The sequence below is a fragment of the Equus quagga genome, chromosome 15 (assembly GCF_021613505.1).
Source record: "Equus quagga isolate Etosha38 chromosome 15, UCLA_HA_Equagga_1.0, whole genome shotgun sequence".
Taxonomy (NCBI): Eukaryota; Metazoa; Chordata; class Mammalia; order Perissodactyla; family Equidae; genus Equus; species Equus quagga.
The window spans coordinates 29,461,816-29,480,724 of record NC_060281.1 but is presented as its reverse complement, the minus strand read 5'-3'; the positions used below and the strand labels follow the sequence as shown (position 1 = coordinate 29,480,724).

General features: G+C 44.5%; 1 protein-coding gene across 2 annotated transcripts in view; it reads right to left on the bottom strand.

Moving 5' to 3' along the window:
- Positions 1–16,418, bottom strand: part of NUDT3 (nudix hydrolase 3) — a 118,379-nt gene extending 101,961 nt beyond the window's left edge. For both annotated transcript variants that reach the window (XM_046639060.1, XM_046639061.1), the window contains exon 1: positions 16,068–16,418. In XM_046639060.1, coding sequence (XP_046495016.1) covers positions 16,068–16,166 — 99 coding nt within the window. In that variant the 5' untranslated portion in view covers positions 16,167–16,418. The remainder of the gene's footprint in view (positions 1–16,067) is intronic.
- Between the last annotated feature and the right edge of the window lie 2,491 nt (positions 16,419–18,909).

Genomic DNA, 18,909 nt, shown 5'->3' with positions numbered 1-18,909 from the left:
TATTGGGACTGCTTTCTAAAGTCATCATTCAGTCCATTGCTTCACCCCATCTTCATCACATTTGACTGCTCTAGGTCTGACGCTATCACCCACCACTCCTCTGTGAAATGTTCTTCTCCCTCAGCGTGTGTGAACTGCCTCTCAGACCACCACGGTGCCCCGAACTCAGGCCCTGCCCTCAGCTTCTCTCACTGTGTATTTTCTCTCATGCTGACTTTCCATTCTCCGTATCTAGGTCCCTGACACTCAACTCTCCACCTCTAGTCCCAAGTCATCAGTTCACTTCAGTTCATGACTTCAAATTCGAAAGGACAAAAACCAAAGTCTTATCTTCTCTCCAAAACCAAACTCACTTCTAAATTTCCATTTTTCCTGTCACCCAGGATCAAAATTTTAAATTTTGACCACAACCTTTTCATCCTTAACACACCATCTGTCACCAAATCTGTCCACTCTTTCGATTGCAACATCTCTTAATTCACTCCTTCACTCCATTCCCCTGCTGCCATGGCTCTCAATTCTAGGACAGAGTAACATTCTCCCAACCGTTCCTTCTGGTGAAAAGCCCATCAAGTTTATCCTGCATTCCACTCTCAAACAAGCCTTTCCACAACAACCGTTTGAGGACAATCATGGTTCCCCACTGTGGGATCAAACCCAAACTCCTCATCTTCTGAAGTCGGGTTCTGTAGCCCCCTGCCCCTCCCTTCCAGCAACCCCCATCTCTTCCCCTGCCACACCACTAGCCCAACTCAGGCTCATGTGCTCCCAGAGTCTCTGGCATGCAACAAGCTCACTCCCAGCCTCAACCATGCTGGGTCCCCTTCTCCTGACACACTCTTTCCCCTCCTTCCTATCTATCTAAACTCTATCCATTTCTTAAATCCTAAGGTTGACTATTTCAGTATTTTGCCTCCAACATAAAGTCCTTCCAAAGCACAGTCTCTCTACAATTTTTCTAATTGCTCTTTAAAAATCATCAGAGTACTTAGAATAGTGCTTTGTATAAAGTAAGGACTAAATAAATGCTTGTTAACCAAGATATGACTTGGAGACTACAAGATGTATATTTTAAGAAGCAACCTACAGTTTTCATAAACTTGCATTTTCAAAATTCATTTTTTTATCTCATCCTTGACACCCACAAGTTTTAAAATATTAAAAATTCACACATTCTCAAATATTCTTTAGGACAATTCTAAAAAGAGAAACTATAAGCATCAAGGGTGGGGAGGGTATGACCATGCTGGTAAGCATTTCATAAAAATATCAGAGATCAGGTCAAGGTTAGTCACATTTGCTCTAATTTGACTGGATTATTTTTGGCCATTTAAAATCAATTTTAAAAACTTCAGCATGAAGAAATTTTTACCACAAAAAGAATGAAAAATGTTAAAGCCTGCTCCACAAATAAAATGAAAAGGCTCTTCCACAAAAATCAATAAGTAAACAAGGGGCTGGCCCCGTGGGTGAGTGGTTAAGTTCATGCGCTCTGCTGCAGGCGGCCCAGGGTTTCGTCAGTTCGAATCCTGGGCGTGGACATGGCACCGCTCATCTAGCCACGCTGAGGTGGCATCCCACATGCCACAACTAGAGGCACCCACAACTAAGAATATACAGCTATGTACCGGGGGGCTTTGAGGAGAAAAAGGAAAAAAAAATTTTTTTTAATCTTTAAAAAAATAAATAAATAAACAAAAATTCTAACTCAACACACGTACATTTTTTCTGGTGCAATGGATTAGCAAAGAGGTGACCTTAAAAACTACCCAGGGGGTTTACTAGACAGGGTTCTTGGGTTGCAAGCACGAGAAACACGTCTGGCCATCTGTAGCCAAAAGAAATGTACTGAAGAAATATCAAAGCTCAGAAACTGGAGCGGCAGGGACTAGAGGGCCAGGCTTGGAAGACGGGCCTATACCACAGGCACTCCAGGGCTGGCAGCAAAAGCCAAAGCCTGGATCTACAATGTGAACATCTGGTCAGCCCACAGCCACTGCCCTCCCCTCCCCCTCCACCCAGCCTCCACAGGACCCAGACTCAAGCACTGAGCAGACAACCAGTGGAGCCTGAGTCCTGCATCCACACAGGCCCACCACAGAAGGGAGCAAGGAGCACACTGGCCCATTCAGTTTCTAGGGTGCTGGGTGGGCCCTTCCTCCTCTCGGACAGGCTTCCTCAAAAAGGAGAGAGGAATGATCTGAGGGAGGAGTTGGCCAGAGACCCTAGAAATAATAAACACTTACACCTTTCCCCACAGACACACCCACTTTCAAAGTTATTCATAGAATGACTCTAGAAATATTCTACGCTGATTTTCTGCCAGAAAAAAATCAGTCATTCAGTACACTCCAAATCCCTACACCACAGAAGTCTTCTCCAGAGGCTCCAGGGTGGAGGCTGCTGCCTCAGCTGCCCCGGCCTCCTCTGCCCAGTCTGACACAGCTTAGCCTCCCTCAAACCGCGTGACCAAGTTCTCCGCCAAGTCCTTCCCAGCCACACGCCTTATCAACCCAAGAAGAATGCATCTCCCCTCTTCTTTCCCCACAGCACTGCATTTCTAGTTTAAAAAAAAAAGTTGTATTATAAAAGCAATCCACAGGGATTATTTTAAAAATATAAAATACAAGTTGTTAAAATAAATCCGTTCTCTTTTATGCACTTAAAATAATTTCTTAGACATGTAATAAAGTACTAATTTTTAATTGTACATAGTATTAATATCAAGAGATAAAAAGTTCAGTTTTGAAGGATGTTCCTGGTTCCAGCGGCAGCTCCAAGGTTCGAAACTGAGAAGGTTCTCTGCTGAGCTTCTTGTGTTCAAGTCCTCGGGCATGGGGAGGGGAAGCATCTTTACTCCTCTCTCAGACACTGGCTGTGTTGGACCCTCTTAATTTCTTTCTCCCAGCACAGATGGAGAGGGCAGAGAGGGGAGGCAAACAGAGGACAGGAGCTTTTTTCATCCAGAGAAAGGCTTCTCTTTCCCTTTTTTCCTGCCAGAGTTGGGCACCTGCCTAATCAAAAGTAGGCACTCCATAAACAATGAGCTGAGGCAAGAAGGAAAGATGGTGGACCACTTAGAGTGCCATGCTCCTGTGAACAGGGCCCACCATCACCAAGCACTCTGCCCTGTCTGGTACCTCTCCTAACACTAAAACTGTCATAACAGATGAACCAGAGAACCACTGAACTACTTTATTTTAAGATCTCCTACTTTAAACATGGTATTACAATGGCTGCCTTAGTCCTCTATCTCCATTGCCAGACTGTAAGCTACATGAAGGCAGGGGCTGTGTCTGCCTTGTTCACTGGAATGCAGCACGGTGACTACTGCTCAAGAGCACAAGTTGAATTCACTAACAAATGCAAACAACTTGGGCTCAGAAAGTCCTATAACCTGCTTCTTCCCACAATTTTCTGTAAGTCCAAGTTGCAATGAAGCTAGAAATGGCCTTGTCTTAGCTTTATATTTATATAGCTGACACTGAAAATTAACTTGTGCCAGGCACTGGATTAAGTGATTAAGTGATTTCACCTCATCCTCCAACAATACAATCAAATAGGAAGGTACTATTATTGTTCCAAGTGAGAAAATGAGGTATAGAGATGTAAGGTAATTTGCTCAAGATCACCAGACGAGTGAGTGTGGGAGCCAGGGCTCCCACCCAGGTCTGTCTGACTCCAGGGCCCCAGCTCTTAACCACTACAGACATCAAAACTCAAATGCCACACTTTCGGGCCTGGGCAGGGGGCATAAGTATATGAAGTCAGTCAGACTACTCTGACATAGACACATCATGTTTCCAAAGGAAAGAGGTAGGAATATTTTCATCTCCACAAAGAAATATGGGCTCTCCCATGTTTCCTGAAACATGCAGTCCTCTTTATCTTCCATCTTCCCACTTTTGAGAGAAATTTACAAAGACACAAGAAATATTTGACCTTCCTCTTAACTCTCCCTTAAAAAAGAAGGAACACCTCAGCCGCCACAATAAACGGCAGCTGACACTGGGCCTCGGGATCCTGGAGACTGCAGGGACTGGTAAGGGCTGTGGCCACCTGAAGAGTGGCAGTGCAAAGAGCAGCCACCACTCAGCTCTGGTTACAGTCATCACATAGGAATGCTGGCCCAGCGCTGCCGCATCTTCTGATCTTTCAAGAAACCTAAAGACCAGACTTGTTACTTGAAAAATTTCAATATTAAAATGTTGGCAACTAATTTTCAAAAATCTGTAATCATCTTGCTGCCCAAATACACCCATGAGCCATCAGTCTGTGGTCCTCTCAACACGCTGGGACAAACGGGCTTCCAAAGGTTATAAAGCAGGCCTCTGACTTTCCATGGCCCATTTGGCCCAACGTCCTCCACCTGGAATATTCTTTGTCAACTACCCTAATGCAACCAACACCCCCAGGTGTGGCCCCGTGTGCTCCATAAACTTGTCCCTGACACTCCAGCTCCTCTTCAGAGACTCCAGATTCCTATAAACATCCTCTCCATCAGTTCTCTAATTATTTTACATTTACACTCTAAACTGCATCTTGCCAGCAGTTTAAAGCTCCTAAAGAGCTCAGAGTCTGTATTCAACACCTCTTAAATTCCTCGGTTTGAAGCATTCTTTATAGATATTACAATTAGTTTTGTAACTAAAAAAAATCCTTTCTGAAAGAAAAATCTCTTGTAGTTCCTGGGCAGAAGGATGATCCCAAGCTAGCTCCTTATTAAATAGCTGATGAACCTATGAAAGTACCAGAGAAATACAACTGTCACATACAGAAACTCTCTGGATTATTTTTCTAATTCATTTTACCAATAAAATCTAAAAGTCTCATATTATTATTAAAGGCAGCCTACCCAAACTGCAAACCCTCCCGGAAAGAAATCAGCCCTGCAGAGATACGTGTAAAAGCCCGGAGTCGGGGTTCAGCACACTCAGTAAATGACGACTGAATATAAGTCTAGACGCCAAGTCATTTCTGCAACAGGAACAAAATGAAAACATTAAATACCTGACAAATTCCAATTATCTAAAATATAGCAGTTCAAGTTACTCACACAAAAAAAGCATTTTATAAAAACACACAACTTCTCTTAAAGCATATTTTATTAGGATTCCTAAATAGTCAAAGAAAAATGACTATCCTTTCTCCCTTTAATAGAAGCAGAAGCACTGTATGTCTGAGTTCACATCCTTTTCTGTTCATCACAGCTAAGCTGCTCTTATAAAGCACATGAGAAAAGTGTTAAATCACTGACTCAGAGAAAAGATTTTCCAGGCAGCTCTTTAAAAGGACTTTACTGTTTAATGAACAAAGAGATCGACTAACTGTAAACAAAGAAAGTCTATTTAAGGGATCATTTCTTTTTTTGTTTATAATACTCTCGTCTTCTCTTTACAATAGTCTGTTTCTACTTGCTTTAGATTTAAACTTTTATTCTTTCTATAATGCTTTTTTTTAACATGGAGTAGAAATTCATTCTCTTTATCTCCTTTTGGAAGTGCTCACAAAATACACCAACATAAGATAATGCTTTATGACACTCAAGTTATTAATTCCCCATTTTGAAAACGACTTAAAAAGCATCTTAAACTAAGAATTTTTTAAAGTATATTTGGATAAAGCACACAAAAAAGCATGATCTTATCTTGCCTATTTAGATACATAACCAGATTTGCAGAAACAGTCCACTTTTAGTTAAATGAACTAAGAAAGCAGCAGCAGCACACAAAATTTAAATGATGAAATGTCAAAAAAAAAAGGGCTGGCCCCGTGGGCGAGTGGTTGGGTTGGCGCACTCCGCTTCAGCGGCCCGGGATGTCGCCGGTTCAGATCCTGGGAAGAGACCTAGCACTGCTCATCAAGCCACACTGAGGCGGCGTCCCACACAGCAGAACCAGCAGGACCACAACTACAGCTATGTACTGGGGGGCTTTGGGAGAAGAAGAAGACAAAAAAAGGTCGCAAAAAGAAAAAAACCACTCATGTTTGCTTTGCAAATACTTTTGGTGCTCACATTTGAATATGAGTGAATCATTCTAGTAATTTTTTTCTATTTCAAATTAAACAAGGAGGTTGCCCTGTGGTGCTCTCTTCCTGTCATGTTTTCCCATACCCAGCTCTGAGCAGACATTTTGGGGGACTGGTGGGAAGGGAGAGAAAAGAACTTTAAGATATGGTCTATGAGAAAGAAAAATCTCAGATTTCTTCCTTTTTGACTAGGAAGAACCCAGTTCTTCCCTACTGTGCTTCTTTCCTGTGAGTCTCCTTTACTACCATCACAGAACACTTCTAACATTTCCAGTCATCCAATGTGTGGGAGCCTTTCCTACACCAAGCAAGTCTCTGAGACACCAGGTGAGTGTGCTATATTTTCAATCCAGGCAGACAGTGTCAGATCCCACAGGTTAAAGGCTCAGTCCCACAGGACTGCCAGCACCCACTTCAGATGCCAGTCGCAAGCCTAGGTTGTCACCTGTGCTGACCAATCGGCTACAGTTTGGAGGTTACAACAACCCCCTCCTTGGGTTCGATTAATTTGCTAGAGCAGCTCACGAACTCAGGGAAACACTTACTTATGTTTACCAGTTTATTAAAGGATATGATAAAGGAGAGAGATGAAGAGAGACACAGGGCAAGGTCTAGGAGGGCCCCAAGTACAGGAGCTTCTGTCCTCATGGAGCTGGGATGTGCCACCCTCCCGGTGTGGATGCGCTCGCCCATCTGGAAGCTCTCGAACCCTGTACTACTGGAATTTTTATGGAGGCCTCATCATGTAGGCACGATCAATCATTAACTCATTTTCAGCCTTTCTCCTTTCCCAAGAGAACGAGAGGTGGGGCTGAAAATTCCAAGCTTCTAACCACGGCTTGGTCTTTCCAGTGACCAGCGCTCATCTAAGAGCCATCCAGGAGCCCACCAGAGTCACCTCATTAGAACAAAAAACATTCCTATCACCCAGGAAGCTACAAAGGTTTCAGGAGTCCTGTGTCAGGAACAGAGGCCAAAGACTAATGTTAGAACAAGAGATGCTCCTAGTGTCCTAGTGTTCTTTTCACTTAGGAAATTACAAGGGTTAAAAGGAGCTCTGTGCCAGGAACCATGGGCAGAGATCAATATATATTTTCTATTATCTCAGAGTCTGTCTCAGGAGGAGCTGAAAAGCCACAATTCCACTCAGAATTCCACCTGCTCCCCGCTCCACAGGTGGAGACGAAGGCATGTGGCTAAAGCGAACAGCTTCCTACCAGGTTTAGGCTCATACATAATCTTGAGGAGGAAGATAAAAGGTTGACTCTGAGTAGTCTAAACAATGAGAGTTTAGAAACCAGCAAACCCAGTCTGACCCAGGCAAGTGCGGAGCTGCTTTTCAGGGGCTTGGAGGCCAGTCAGGCAAGTATTTTCTATACTATAGCACTCTCCTGACATACACATGGCCACTGCCAACACATCTGCAGCCTCACAAGAACTCATCCTACACACCACCCCCCACTCCGTTCCCAGCAGTTCCCCAGTCTAAAAGGATCCCGGGCACTTGAGGAACCAAATCTCAATAAAACTAGGTATTGTGAGTGGTGAAAAACCACAGGTACTCAAGTGGCCTGGGTTCAAACACATTTCTAGGAAAAACTGGCAAACCTTGGTGCTATTAAACAAAAAGTGTCCCCCAATCTTTCATTTGCAATATGCCACAGAACTAACTTTTATAAGCTCACTACCTGACTGACTGGTGTGCACCAGCCTGCTACAGACACGCACACAATCTCTGAAAGAAGAATCTAGGATGAGGAACTGGGTGGCTAGAGAAGACGTGTGGGAAGGAGATTTACCTTTCAGTCCATATCCCTTGCACTTTTTGAATTTTGTAGTGTACGCATATATTACCTATTCAAAGTCATCTTTCCGACTAAACTACCCTAAGAAGAGTGTAAAGAAACTTTACGGTTTTCTGTGGGTCCTTTCAGACTTCTCTCTTTAAAAGATACAGTACTTTTTTTTATCTCCACTTGTACATTACTTAAACAAAGCTTTTTCTAGTAAACTCCCACTATCCTATTCACTTCTACTCCTCACATTCAAAGAAAAGAAGATGGTTTCATGGGATGTTACCAGTTTGTTTGCAGGTTTACTGTAAGTGGCAGAGGCAGGACAGAGTAAGGGAGAACCAGGGAAAGTGGAAGGGTAACAGGGCCCCACAGGATCTGTTCCCTCCCACCTCTCCTACATCTCCCACCACTCTGCCTGACACTGGCCTCCAGCCACACTGGCCTGCTTCCTGATTTTCCTCCTTGCCAAGCTCATTCCCCACCGGGGCCTCTAATTGCTCTTCCCTCTGCCTTGCCATTCAAGATGACCCAATCAAAATCTGCCAAACTCCCCCTATTCTGAGTCACATCACATACTTATTTCCTGCCCAGCACCCACGGCCACTTAAAATCATCAAGCTCACTGATATTTTGGTTCATTTACTGTCTTCCTGCATTTATGTCATGCGCTTCCAAGAGGGAGGGCTTTCACTCTGCCTAGTTCATCAGTGGGTCCCCAGAACAAGGCATGGTCTGAAAGTAGGCACTCAATAAAAGTTTGTACAACGAATGAGTAAATGAATGGACAAATAGAAGAGTAAACATTTTTCTCTATTCAAAGGGTTAGGAAGCAAAGGCTTCAGGAAGGCTGGGAGAAAGACTGACGACATCCTTGAGCAGCTTCCATATTATTTTAGGGCAGAAATTCTCAAACTGGATTCAAGAAAGTTTCTTGGGTATTAAGAGGATTTTACTCAGAAAGCTGACTTCAGGTATGTATGTTCTATTACTAAATTTTAAGTTTGAGGACTTTATTTCCAAATTCAATTCCTTATCGTTCTTTTATCCACATATTATCTTTTTTGCCTAGGATGGTTCCTTTGTTCTGTTTCACATGTTAACCACCATATATCAAACACTTCAAGACTCGGCACCCACAAACTTGACATCAAGTTTCTTTCACTTTGACCTAGATAGAGAACAAAATGATGACAGGAAGATTTTATGACCATCTCTATCAACTTTATCTTCAAATTAACTATTCTAATATTAACCAAACTTTAGCATCCAGAGTTGACATACATTGTTGGCTATGAACCTCTATCAACAAGCCATTAAAACAGTATCTACTACTTGACTGTAGCTTGTTGGTGTATTATTTACTTATTAAGAAAAGGTTCCAGGCTATCAGCAAAGTGAAACTCCTTCACTGGGGTTGGGGATCAGTACGTTACAGCAACACCCAACACCAATCCTGCCAGATGGCACAGACTGTCTAGCTCAACATCTGAAAGAAATTCTAAGTCTCCTAGCATGGGATGATCCAATAAGATTCAGAAAAGATTTACAAGCAAATACACATACACTCCCATTGGGCTGATACTCACGGTTATCAGACACCCTGTCACTAAGACACTGGAAAAAAGGGAAGAGCTAGGAGACTTCTCTGAAACATATTTATCAACACATTATTGTAGACACTAAGATTCAGCATATTTTGGCCACTTTCAGTTCCTCCACTAGACTGCAAGCTTCTTGAAAGCAGGAACTACGTGTTCATTCATTCATTCACACAGGCAACAAGTTATATTGAGCATCTACTACATTCTAAGCACTGAAGGGATAAAAGAGACAAAAAACTCCTATCCTATTCCTATTCATCAGACAAATGAATACATAATGTCTGCTGGTGATTTGTGCTGCCAAGAAAAAAAGCGTAAGAGACCCACAGTGACAATGGCCTGGTGTTATTTTACATAGGAAGATCATTACAGAACTGTCTGATGGGGTGAAAATTAAGCAGATCTGAAGTGAGAGAGCAAGCCACATAGATAATATGGGGAGAAACAGCACAGAGGCCAGTGTGGCTGGAAAAGAAGGATGAGTAAGAGGGAGGGTGGTAAGAGATGAGGTCAGAGCCATGGCAGGGGACCAGACCATCCAGAGCCTTGGAGATCCTGGTTAAGACTCCGGATTTACTGAGTGAGAACACTCACTGGAGCAGAGAGGTGACACGAGCTGACTTCCGTGTTTGAAGAACCACTCGAGTGGCTGTGGTAGAGAAGACGGGAGGAGTAAGGGCAGAAGCAGAGACCAGTCAGGAAGATACAGGAACAGTCCAGGCAGGAGGCAATAATGGGTTAGGCTAGAATAGCACAGCAGCGGTGGAAGAGATAAGGTTATTCAGGATTTGCTGTCAGATTAGATGTGGGCATGAGAAAGGGAGAACTCAAGGATGACTCCAGGGTTTTTAACCTGAGCAACTGATAGTATGGAGACTTCATCTACTGAAAGAGGGATGACTGCAGGAGAAGCAGGTTCCTGTGGCTATGGTTTTTTGGTGGATGGAATCAAGAACTCAGTGTGGCCATTTTAAGTTTGAGATGCCTATCAGATATCCAAATGGAAATATTGAGTAGATTGCAGGATAGTCAAGTCTTGATTTCAGGAGGGAGATCAGAGCTAAAAATAGACATTTGAGAATAATCAGTACAAATATGGTATTTAAAGATAGGACTGGAAGAGATCACCCACATATATGAGTGTGTGTTTGGGGATGAGGGAAGTGGGTTCAAAAACTGTGCCTTGTGCACTGCAATGAAAAGAAGCCAGGAAAATGAAGAGGAATACAACAATATCAAGAAGGAGCAACCAGAAATGGAGGGAAGAACCGGAGATGCCCTACAGCAAAGCGAAGAAAGTGTTTCAAGAAGAGAGGAAGAATCAGGTAACACAAGGACTGCGAACAAGCCACTGGATTTGGTAACTTGTAGGTTATCTTGAAAAGTGGCTTCAGCAGAATCATAGAAAAGAGTGCCTAACAGGAATGAATTCAAGAGAGAACAAGTGGAGACAGTGAGTACAGAAAAGTTTTGCTGTGAAAGGGAAGAGAAAAATGGGATGGTAGCCGGAGTGAATATGGGGTCAAAGGGAGCATTTTTTTCAAGATAGGAAATACTACAGCCTATCTGCCCTGGAAATGATAAAGTAGAGAAGAAAAGGTGATGAAGCTGAAAAGATGGGAAAACTATAGGAGAGAAGACGCTGAGTAGGCAGGAGGCGATGGGCACAAGTGCACAGCAGGCAGAGGGGCTAGCTTTAGGAAGGACCACAGTTTTATGATCTGTGTATTCCCAGGGTCTTGCACAGAGACTAGCCCATAGTAGGGCTCTCAAAAAACACGTGCTGTAGGAATGAATTAACAAATGTATTGTTGAACAAGGGCCCTTCCTTTTTGTACTAGGCTATGAAGAAAAATACAGATTGCTTCACACACAGTGGATATGCAACATTATATTTATTAAGAAATGAGAATCACCCAAACGCAAACAAGATCGGGGCAAGGAATGGAAAAGAAGAATGGAGACTGCAGTAGGATTTCAGACCAGAATTCACACCTCGGCAAGTCGGTAGAAAAGGAGGTAATAAGAGAAATGTCTAAACAACTAAACCGTATTATCAGGCAGGCACAAGGGAAAGCACACAAAAAAGCCTCCAGGGAAGATTTAAAGAAATGAGGAGCAGAAACGTCCAGTCAGAAGACTGGATCAATGCACCATCACGATCCCACAGCAATGTAAGACTGGACAGTGACCAAGATATGCTACAAAAGGACTCCCAACCAGCCTGGGATCTACTGGAAGCCCTTTGTCAGTTATCACCTCTGGGACTGCCAGCTGTGCCTTACTCCCCTCTCTAGGGCCTGGGGAACAGTGTCATCTGCAGTGAGGTCCTTCTACCTGCTCCTCTGGGGCATTTTTACATGACAAACACTCAGGCCACCAGAGTCTCTGCCCACTGAGGATCTTCAGTGCCAATCATCTCCCCATCCAACCTAGTGAGCTCAAGGATCTGAGAAAAAGAGAAGCAGCAGCCCCTTGCCAAGACATGCAGGGCTTCTGATGGAAAAGCTCAACAAATAAACCTAACGCCCTGAAGACAGTTTGTCCTTTCTTTTTAAAAACAGTTGTAATGCACAAGGAAATCTAACTGAGATGATCCTATCAGTACTCATTTTTTTCCTGGAGTAAAAACAGACCCTTTCGGAGCAGCTTTAACTTTCCCAGGCACAGTGATGTCAGCTGGTGTATAGTCTGTAACACTGGCCTTTCTAAGAGAGTATTTCACTCTGCTAGATACTTCAACTGTCTAAAAATGCCTGTGTTACACTCCCCGACCCCACTCCAAGGATGGTACACAGAGTACAAGCTGGCCCACTCCCAGTGTCTCTCACTTCCTGTCATCACCGAGGCTCCAAGAAAGGAAAGGAGGTGGGGAAGAGGGAAAAATCTCACTGGAAGTGCTTTAGGAGGACCAATGCAGAATAAAATAAAGAGGAATGTCATATTACCCAATCCAGTACAATAAAATCTTATTCAAGAAATAAGTTTCAATCTTCTATATTGTTTATAATAAAATATTATCAGAAGATATAGTAGATTAAAATATAAATGTATATTTATTGGCTAATCTTTGTTTATAGGTCCAAGATATCATCTTTTGTCTTTTTTTTTGGCTGAGGAAGACTGGCCCTGAGCTATCATCTGTGCCAATCTTGCTCTATGTTACATGTGGCCTGCCACCACAGCATGACCACTGATGAGTGGTGTAGGTCCATGCCTGGGAACTGAATCCAGGCCACCGAAGCAGAGCACACTGAACTTAACTACTAGGCCAGGGGCCAGCCCCTAAGATCTTGTCTTGAGTGTGGATCTATTGTTGAACTGCAAGTTATCCTTCTTTCACATACCACATCCATGCATGACCTATGTTTTCCAATTCTAGTTTCTATAAAGAAAAACAAAAACCTAAACACATTCATGAAGTAATCTATATGTAAAGTCCTTCTAGACTTCTAAGACTCCCTCCCATTTTTTTCAGTTTGCTTATCCATATAATTGAGCATTCATTTCTTTTAGTGATTTGAAATTATCGAGTTATTCCAAAGCATTTGAAGTACTTCTCACAAAACCATTCGTTTTGAACTCAAATTTCACTGGCTTATGTCATATTTAATTACACTGCATAATTACAATCACAAGTCCAATGAACATAAACAGATACAGGAATAAATACAACTGACTCTTTGTAAGCACACGACTGGCTGGGAAGCCACATGGTCTGGGGTATATCAGACCCAGTGGCTCACAGAGTAACAGCAAGCACTCAGCGCTCCAAGTTGGTCAAAGCGGAGGTTGGGTAAGAGACTGTCCATGTACATCAGGGTCAAAGCACAGTAATAAATATGTTAGTTACCACGAACGCCCAAACCTAAAGATATTAATTTATCAAACTGTCAGGAACAACTAGAAAAACTTGTAAGTGGGGGGATTTTCCTACTGTCAGTTCTTATTTATCAACAGGAAAAGCAGTCAGAGGTTTGAAGGAAAGGGGACTCATTTTCATCCTGCTGTTGTGTCTGTTTGTTCTTCCAACTCTCCCACTAGACTCTAAGCTCCTGCATGTCTGTCTCCTTCGTAACTGTACCACAGAACCTGACACTCCGTGAGCGCTCAACAAACGCTCTCAGTAAACTTGCTGAATATGTTCACACATCCTAACCTGGATCGGTATTTCAGCTGGTATCACTGCTGGCCTATAAATAAAATTCTCTGGAGCTGAAAAAATGGAATGTTAGAAGGTCTGCTTCATGGTCTATTATCTGCTAATATTTTCCATCTCTTTTTCTTTACACTGTATGTATGTTTCTTGACACTGGTTAATTAAATTCATAAATCAGGGCCCTACTTATACCTACATTACTATTGTTTTAATGCTAATAATATTCTGTTAACTATTCTATCTTGATTAAAGCTATTAGTGTCCATTAAAAAATAAAATTGGGTTGACGGTCCTATTGTGTTTGAATTTCACATTCCCACAATGTTTTGTAGTTAATACTTCCAGTTTCTGGCACTTCTATTGAGAACGTAAAAGTTCTGCTGGAACTAACAAATTACTTCCCTTCCAACCCAATTATATAATCTGAAACTTGAACAGCACCCTAGAGATTATTTTGTGGTCCAAAATCCCTTCCAATTAAGGGAGCCCATCGAAAACTACTCAACTTTTTTGGACTGGGAGGGACGCTTATCTTTAAATCCCACATTACAGAGTGCTGCTGAACTGCGCAAGTCTAAAATGAGTCCACCTCATTCATTTTCTTGTTCTTCCTAGGCTTTGGCTGTAACATCCACTGAATCTGTAATTAAAGATTTGCATGAATCTTCTGCTCATTAACCAATGTTCAAAGAGAAACTCAGTAGAGGAAACTCCATGATCAGTCAAAGGTTTTAACATCAATGCTTTAACATCAGGACATAAAGCTTTAACAGAAAACGGAAAATCAAGTCTTGGTTAGTTTGCTTATGATCTATAAAGGGTTTCCAATTGATCCAAAATACTCACATGTTCTCAATTTCTGGTATGATATTTTTTAACAAATAAAGTCTTGCATCATTAATACAACTAAATTATACATCCTTCTACTTATAATTGGGGTGCTCACAGACTTAACCATAGTACTGTGCAAGACATGTTATTATGCTAATTAGCTTTCCCTCCAGTTAACAGCCTGTGATCCCATCTGATTTCCCATAATATGATACGATAATGACGAGAACAAAGCCTCCGGAGCAGAAAACACTACCAATAATTTTACTTTACCCAAAAATGTATTCCAAAACAGTACATAATTTACAGCATGATCCTGCTTTTACAGTACCCCCATTACAATGCATCTGCTTTGGGGATTTTCACAATATATGCTACGACACAAAGCATACACTCCCAGATCCCATTTCCTTCTGTCTTGCTGAAAGGGAACACACACGATCCCTCAACAGCACAATTAGTGCTTTATTAACTAATTTTTTTCAGGCAATAATGTAAATTCCCACTTCCTCCTAAACATCTCTGGACAGCAACTCCTGGCAATCCATCTGTCTCTTTCATCACAGCTTCTTTTCACAACTAACGGGTCAAGTTCCTTTCCCCCATTTCAACACGATGCACTGTACTTGCAGCCCTGCCACCACAGCCCAGTGCTGAATGCCGGCACAGAACATATTGAATTTCACTGCCCTTCATTGTTTTCAGTTTAACTGCCATTTTACCATCATGCACACGAGAAAAACGCGTTCCCACAGGCATCTTACGAATTCCCAAAGCAGCTATTCTTTGTGGATTTACAAAACATGTGCCTTCTCTGAATTCCTTTTATCACCACAGAAACGGCTTTGGGAAGCCGAGATTTTTTTTTTTTTTTTTTTTTTGAAGTACCCTATGCAAAGAGAAACTGATTCTAAGCATTCCTATTCCGCTAGCAAATTTAATCCTAAGGGCCTTCCTATAGGGCAGTGGGGGAATGTCAGGGCAAAAATCTTCAACACTGCTTTCAGCCTTCCCAATTAAAACGAACATTTTTCAGCCCACAAAGATTATCTTATCAAACGTCCTTCCTTCTCAGGCTACACTTAAGTGCTATCCAGCAGCCTGTGAAATAAACAGCCGGCTTTGGTTTTTGCACGACGCCCTAAATCTCCCGAAGACACCCCCCCGCTCGGGCTCACGGACACACAGAAGCCGGCGGCAGACCCCAAAACTGCCAATGAAGCGGACCGTTTTCGGCCACAAAAGGCCGCCCCGCGCCTCGTGCACCGCGGCCTCTGCACACATGTGCGGAGCTGCCCTTCCCGGGCCAAGGCTGCAGGCCCGGACCGAAGCCACACACTCGTCCCCACCCACCGCCTTCCACCCGCGGCCACCCTCCCCGTGACAGGCGGCCGCCTCGGAAGCGCCCCGGCCGCAGGTGGGCGTCCCCTCGGCCCGGCGGGCGCGCACGGCCACGCTCACCCCACTTCCCCTCCACCCGCCGTCCCTCTCCTCTTCCCCTTCTTTGCCCCAAGGAATTCCGTCGGAACTCCACTCGGGCCGAGCGGGCGGCCCTGCCCGCCGCCCGGGCACACCCTCCGCCGGCGGCCGCGCCCCCCGCGCCTCGGGGCGGCCGCGGCGACCCCCGGTCCGGCTGGCCCGCCGCCTCACCTCCTCCTCGCTCTCGCTGCGGAAACACAGGCACGCGGCCCGCTTCTTGTAGCCGTCGCCGTCATAGGTGCGGGTCTGGTTCGACTTGAGCTTCATCATCCTCCGCGCCCGGGTGGGGGTGCGGTGCGGGTCGCGGGAGGCGAGGGTGGGGAGCCCGCTCCAGACGGCCGCGCGCGCGCGCGCCCCCGGCTCGGCCAAGGGAAGCAGGGAGGAGGAGCCGCTTCTCCGCTACACGGCCCCACCGCTGGCCCGCCACGGCCGCCTCATTCCCCCCGGCCCAGGCCCCGCGCCGCCGCCGCCGTCACGGCCGCCGTCGCCGCCGCCGCCACGGCCGCCGCCCCCTCTGCCGCCGCCACCCCCGACGACGACCGCGCCGCCATCTTGGGCGCGCTGCGTCAGCGGCGTAAGGCCGCGCCGGCCTGCGGGGCGACGGCCCGCTCGCAGCGCAGCCCGCGTCTGGGAATCGCGCCCTCCCAGTCCGCGCGGCGTAAACGAGCGTCTGGAAGGGAGAGGGCTGCGCGGCTCGAGGCGGCCGCTACGCCGGCAGCGTAGGGGTGGGGACCCTGGGGGCTCGCGCGGAGGAAGCCGTGGAGAAAGGGGCGCGGGCGCTGGGTCGCCCTGCTCGGGTGAGGAGCAACCCGGGCGGAGACTCGGCTATCCAGCCCCGCAACTCGGTGCTGGGGGAAGCGAGGACTTGCCCAAGGTCACGCCGCGAGTCCGCGGCCGAAGATGACCCAAGGTCAGGCCGCCCGGGCCTTGGTCCTGCCTGTCTATCGCGGAGAGGGGCAGGAGTAGAGTCTGGAAGAAGAAATGGGATGCAATTAAACGCAACGGGGAGTGCAACCTGAGATGCCTGGGACTAGGCAGTGCACGGGAACGGGGCGGGGGAGGAGAAGGTGCGCATTGCATTGACATCCAGAAACTCGAAGTCTTAGGGGCTTGTAGTCCATTAGAAAGAACAGATGTTTATCCTGCAATCTTTTATTGGTGCAAAAAAGCAAATGCTTCCTCTTAAGGTAAACAAGAGGGCCAGAAAGGAAGATGTATATTGTACGTATGTACACACATAAAGCAAATCGTAAAGCATCGTCGTTTCCGGCAATAAACGAGGATTATATATTGTGGATGTCAAACAGATTCTCCAGGGAAAGATATACAGCCAGATGCCCCGGAGCAACGAAGAATAGAGTATGACCTGTGAATGTTCTCAGAATCCCAGACCAAACCTAGTACCATGCCGATGCCCTGAACATGCTGGAAATCCTGTGCAGGATTTGCCTGTGAATTGATGATTACCCTTTTTGAATTTGCTTGTATTTAGCGTAGTCAAAGAGCTCAGGATTTGAAACCAAACAAACCTAGGTTGGAATCTCAATTACATCATTTCTTTACCATTGTAAAATAGAGATGATAAACCAATTTGGCGCCTGGCACATAGTAGTCACTCCATACATTACAGCTAATATTATTGACATGTCGCTCAACCCTTGCCACATAAGATGTGGAATTTCAGTTAATTCTGGTCAGTTTTCATGCAACAGAATTGCCAAAATCTTTGTCATTTTGGTTGTCTTTCTAGCTTTCTCCTTTGCTGTTAGGTCTCTAATTTAAAAGAAAGGAAGAAAAAAACAAAAGTTCTCATTGTAGAAATACGGTAACATGCGCAGTCAAAAATTTGAAAAATACAGAGGGCGTTAAAAACCTAAACCATGGATATTTTTGAGCACATTCTGTAGAGATCTGTAACTTGCTTTTTTCCTGATCTTTACCCCATGTTGCTTTTTTTTAAATACCATTTCTAGTTACTACCTAATAGTCCATCATAGGGATGTACCATCAATCATTTTACCGTTTCCCCATTGTTTCATTAGAACAGCAGGGAACGTCCCTTTACAGAAGTCCTTGTCCCTATCTCAGAGAGTTCCTCACGATAAATTCCCAGAGGCAGATCGAGGAGGTAGCAACATGTTTATGGCTCTTGCTGTCTGTTGCCAAAGCCTTCCCAGAAAAGTTGTATGAGCACAATCATACCAGCAGCTGGGCAGCTACACTGTACTATGCGCCACTTAAGGTTGAGAGCAGAATTGCAAATGGAATTCCAGGTTTCAGTACACCAGAGTAAAGATGATAAGCAAGTTAGATTGTAAACTCCTGGAGGGCAGGCATTGTCTTTACCTTCCTATCTCCGCCTCCTGGCACAAGGCCTTGTCCAGATAAGAGCTCAGTAAATGTTGATTGAATAGAGGAATGGGGGTTTTTCTGTTGGTTTCTAATTCCTTCCCCAGCTTTTTCTTTTTTTTAAAGATTTTATTTTTCCTTTTTCTCCCCAAAGCCTCCCAGTACATAGTTGTGTATTTTTAGTTGTGGCATGTGGGATGCCGCCTCAACATGGCCTGACGAGCGGTGCCATGTCCGCACCCAGGATCTGAACCAGGGAAACCCTGGGCCGCCGAAGCAGAGCGCTGGAACTTAACCACTCGGCCACAGGGCTGGCCCTCTCCTTCCCTGTCTTTAATGGGCCTGTTTAGCTGCAAGAGCCCACAAGATCACTTCCAGATCCCTTGCCTTGGTAGTAATAATTACTTTTTCTTTGTTCAGAAAACATTAACCGAGGGATCCATCTACTTCTGGAAGACAATGGGTAATACTAGGTTTAAATTCATTAAAAAATTCTACTTATTAACATATTATTCCAGTTAAATACTTCTCTGAAAGTCCTATAAGAAAAAACTAATATGTAAAATGTTGCCTGTTACCTTATGACCACATTAAAAACTAAGGTATCTCTTCAGTTGCCTAGAAACCCAGGAGTCATTGTTGATATAGCTCTTACCTTGCGTCC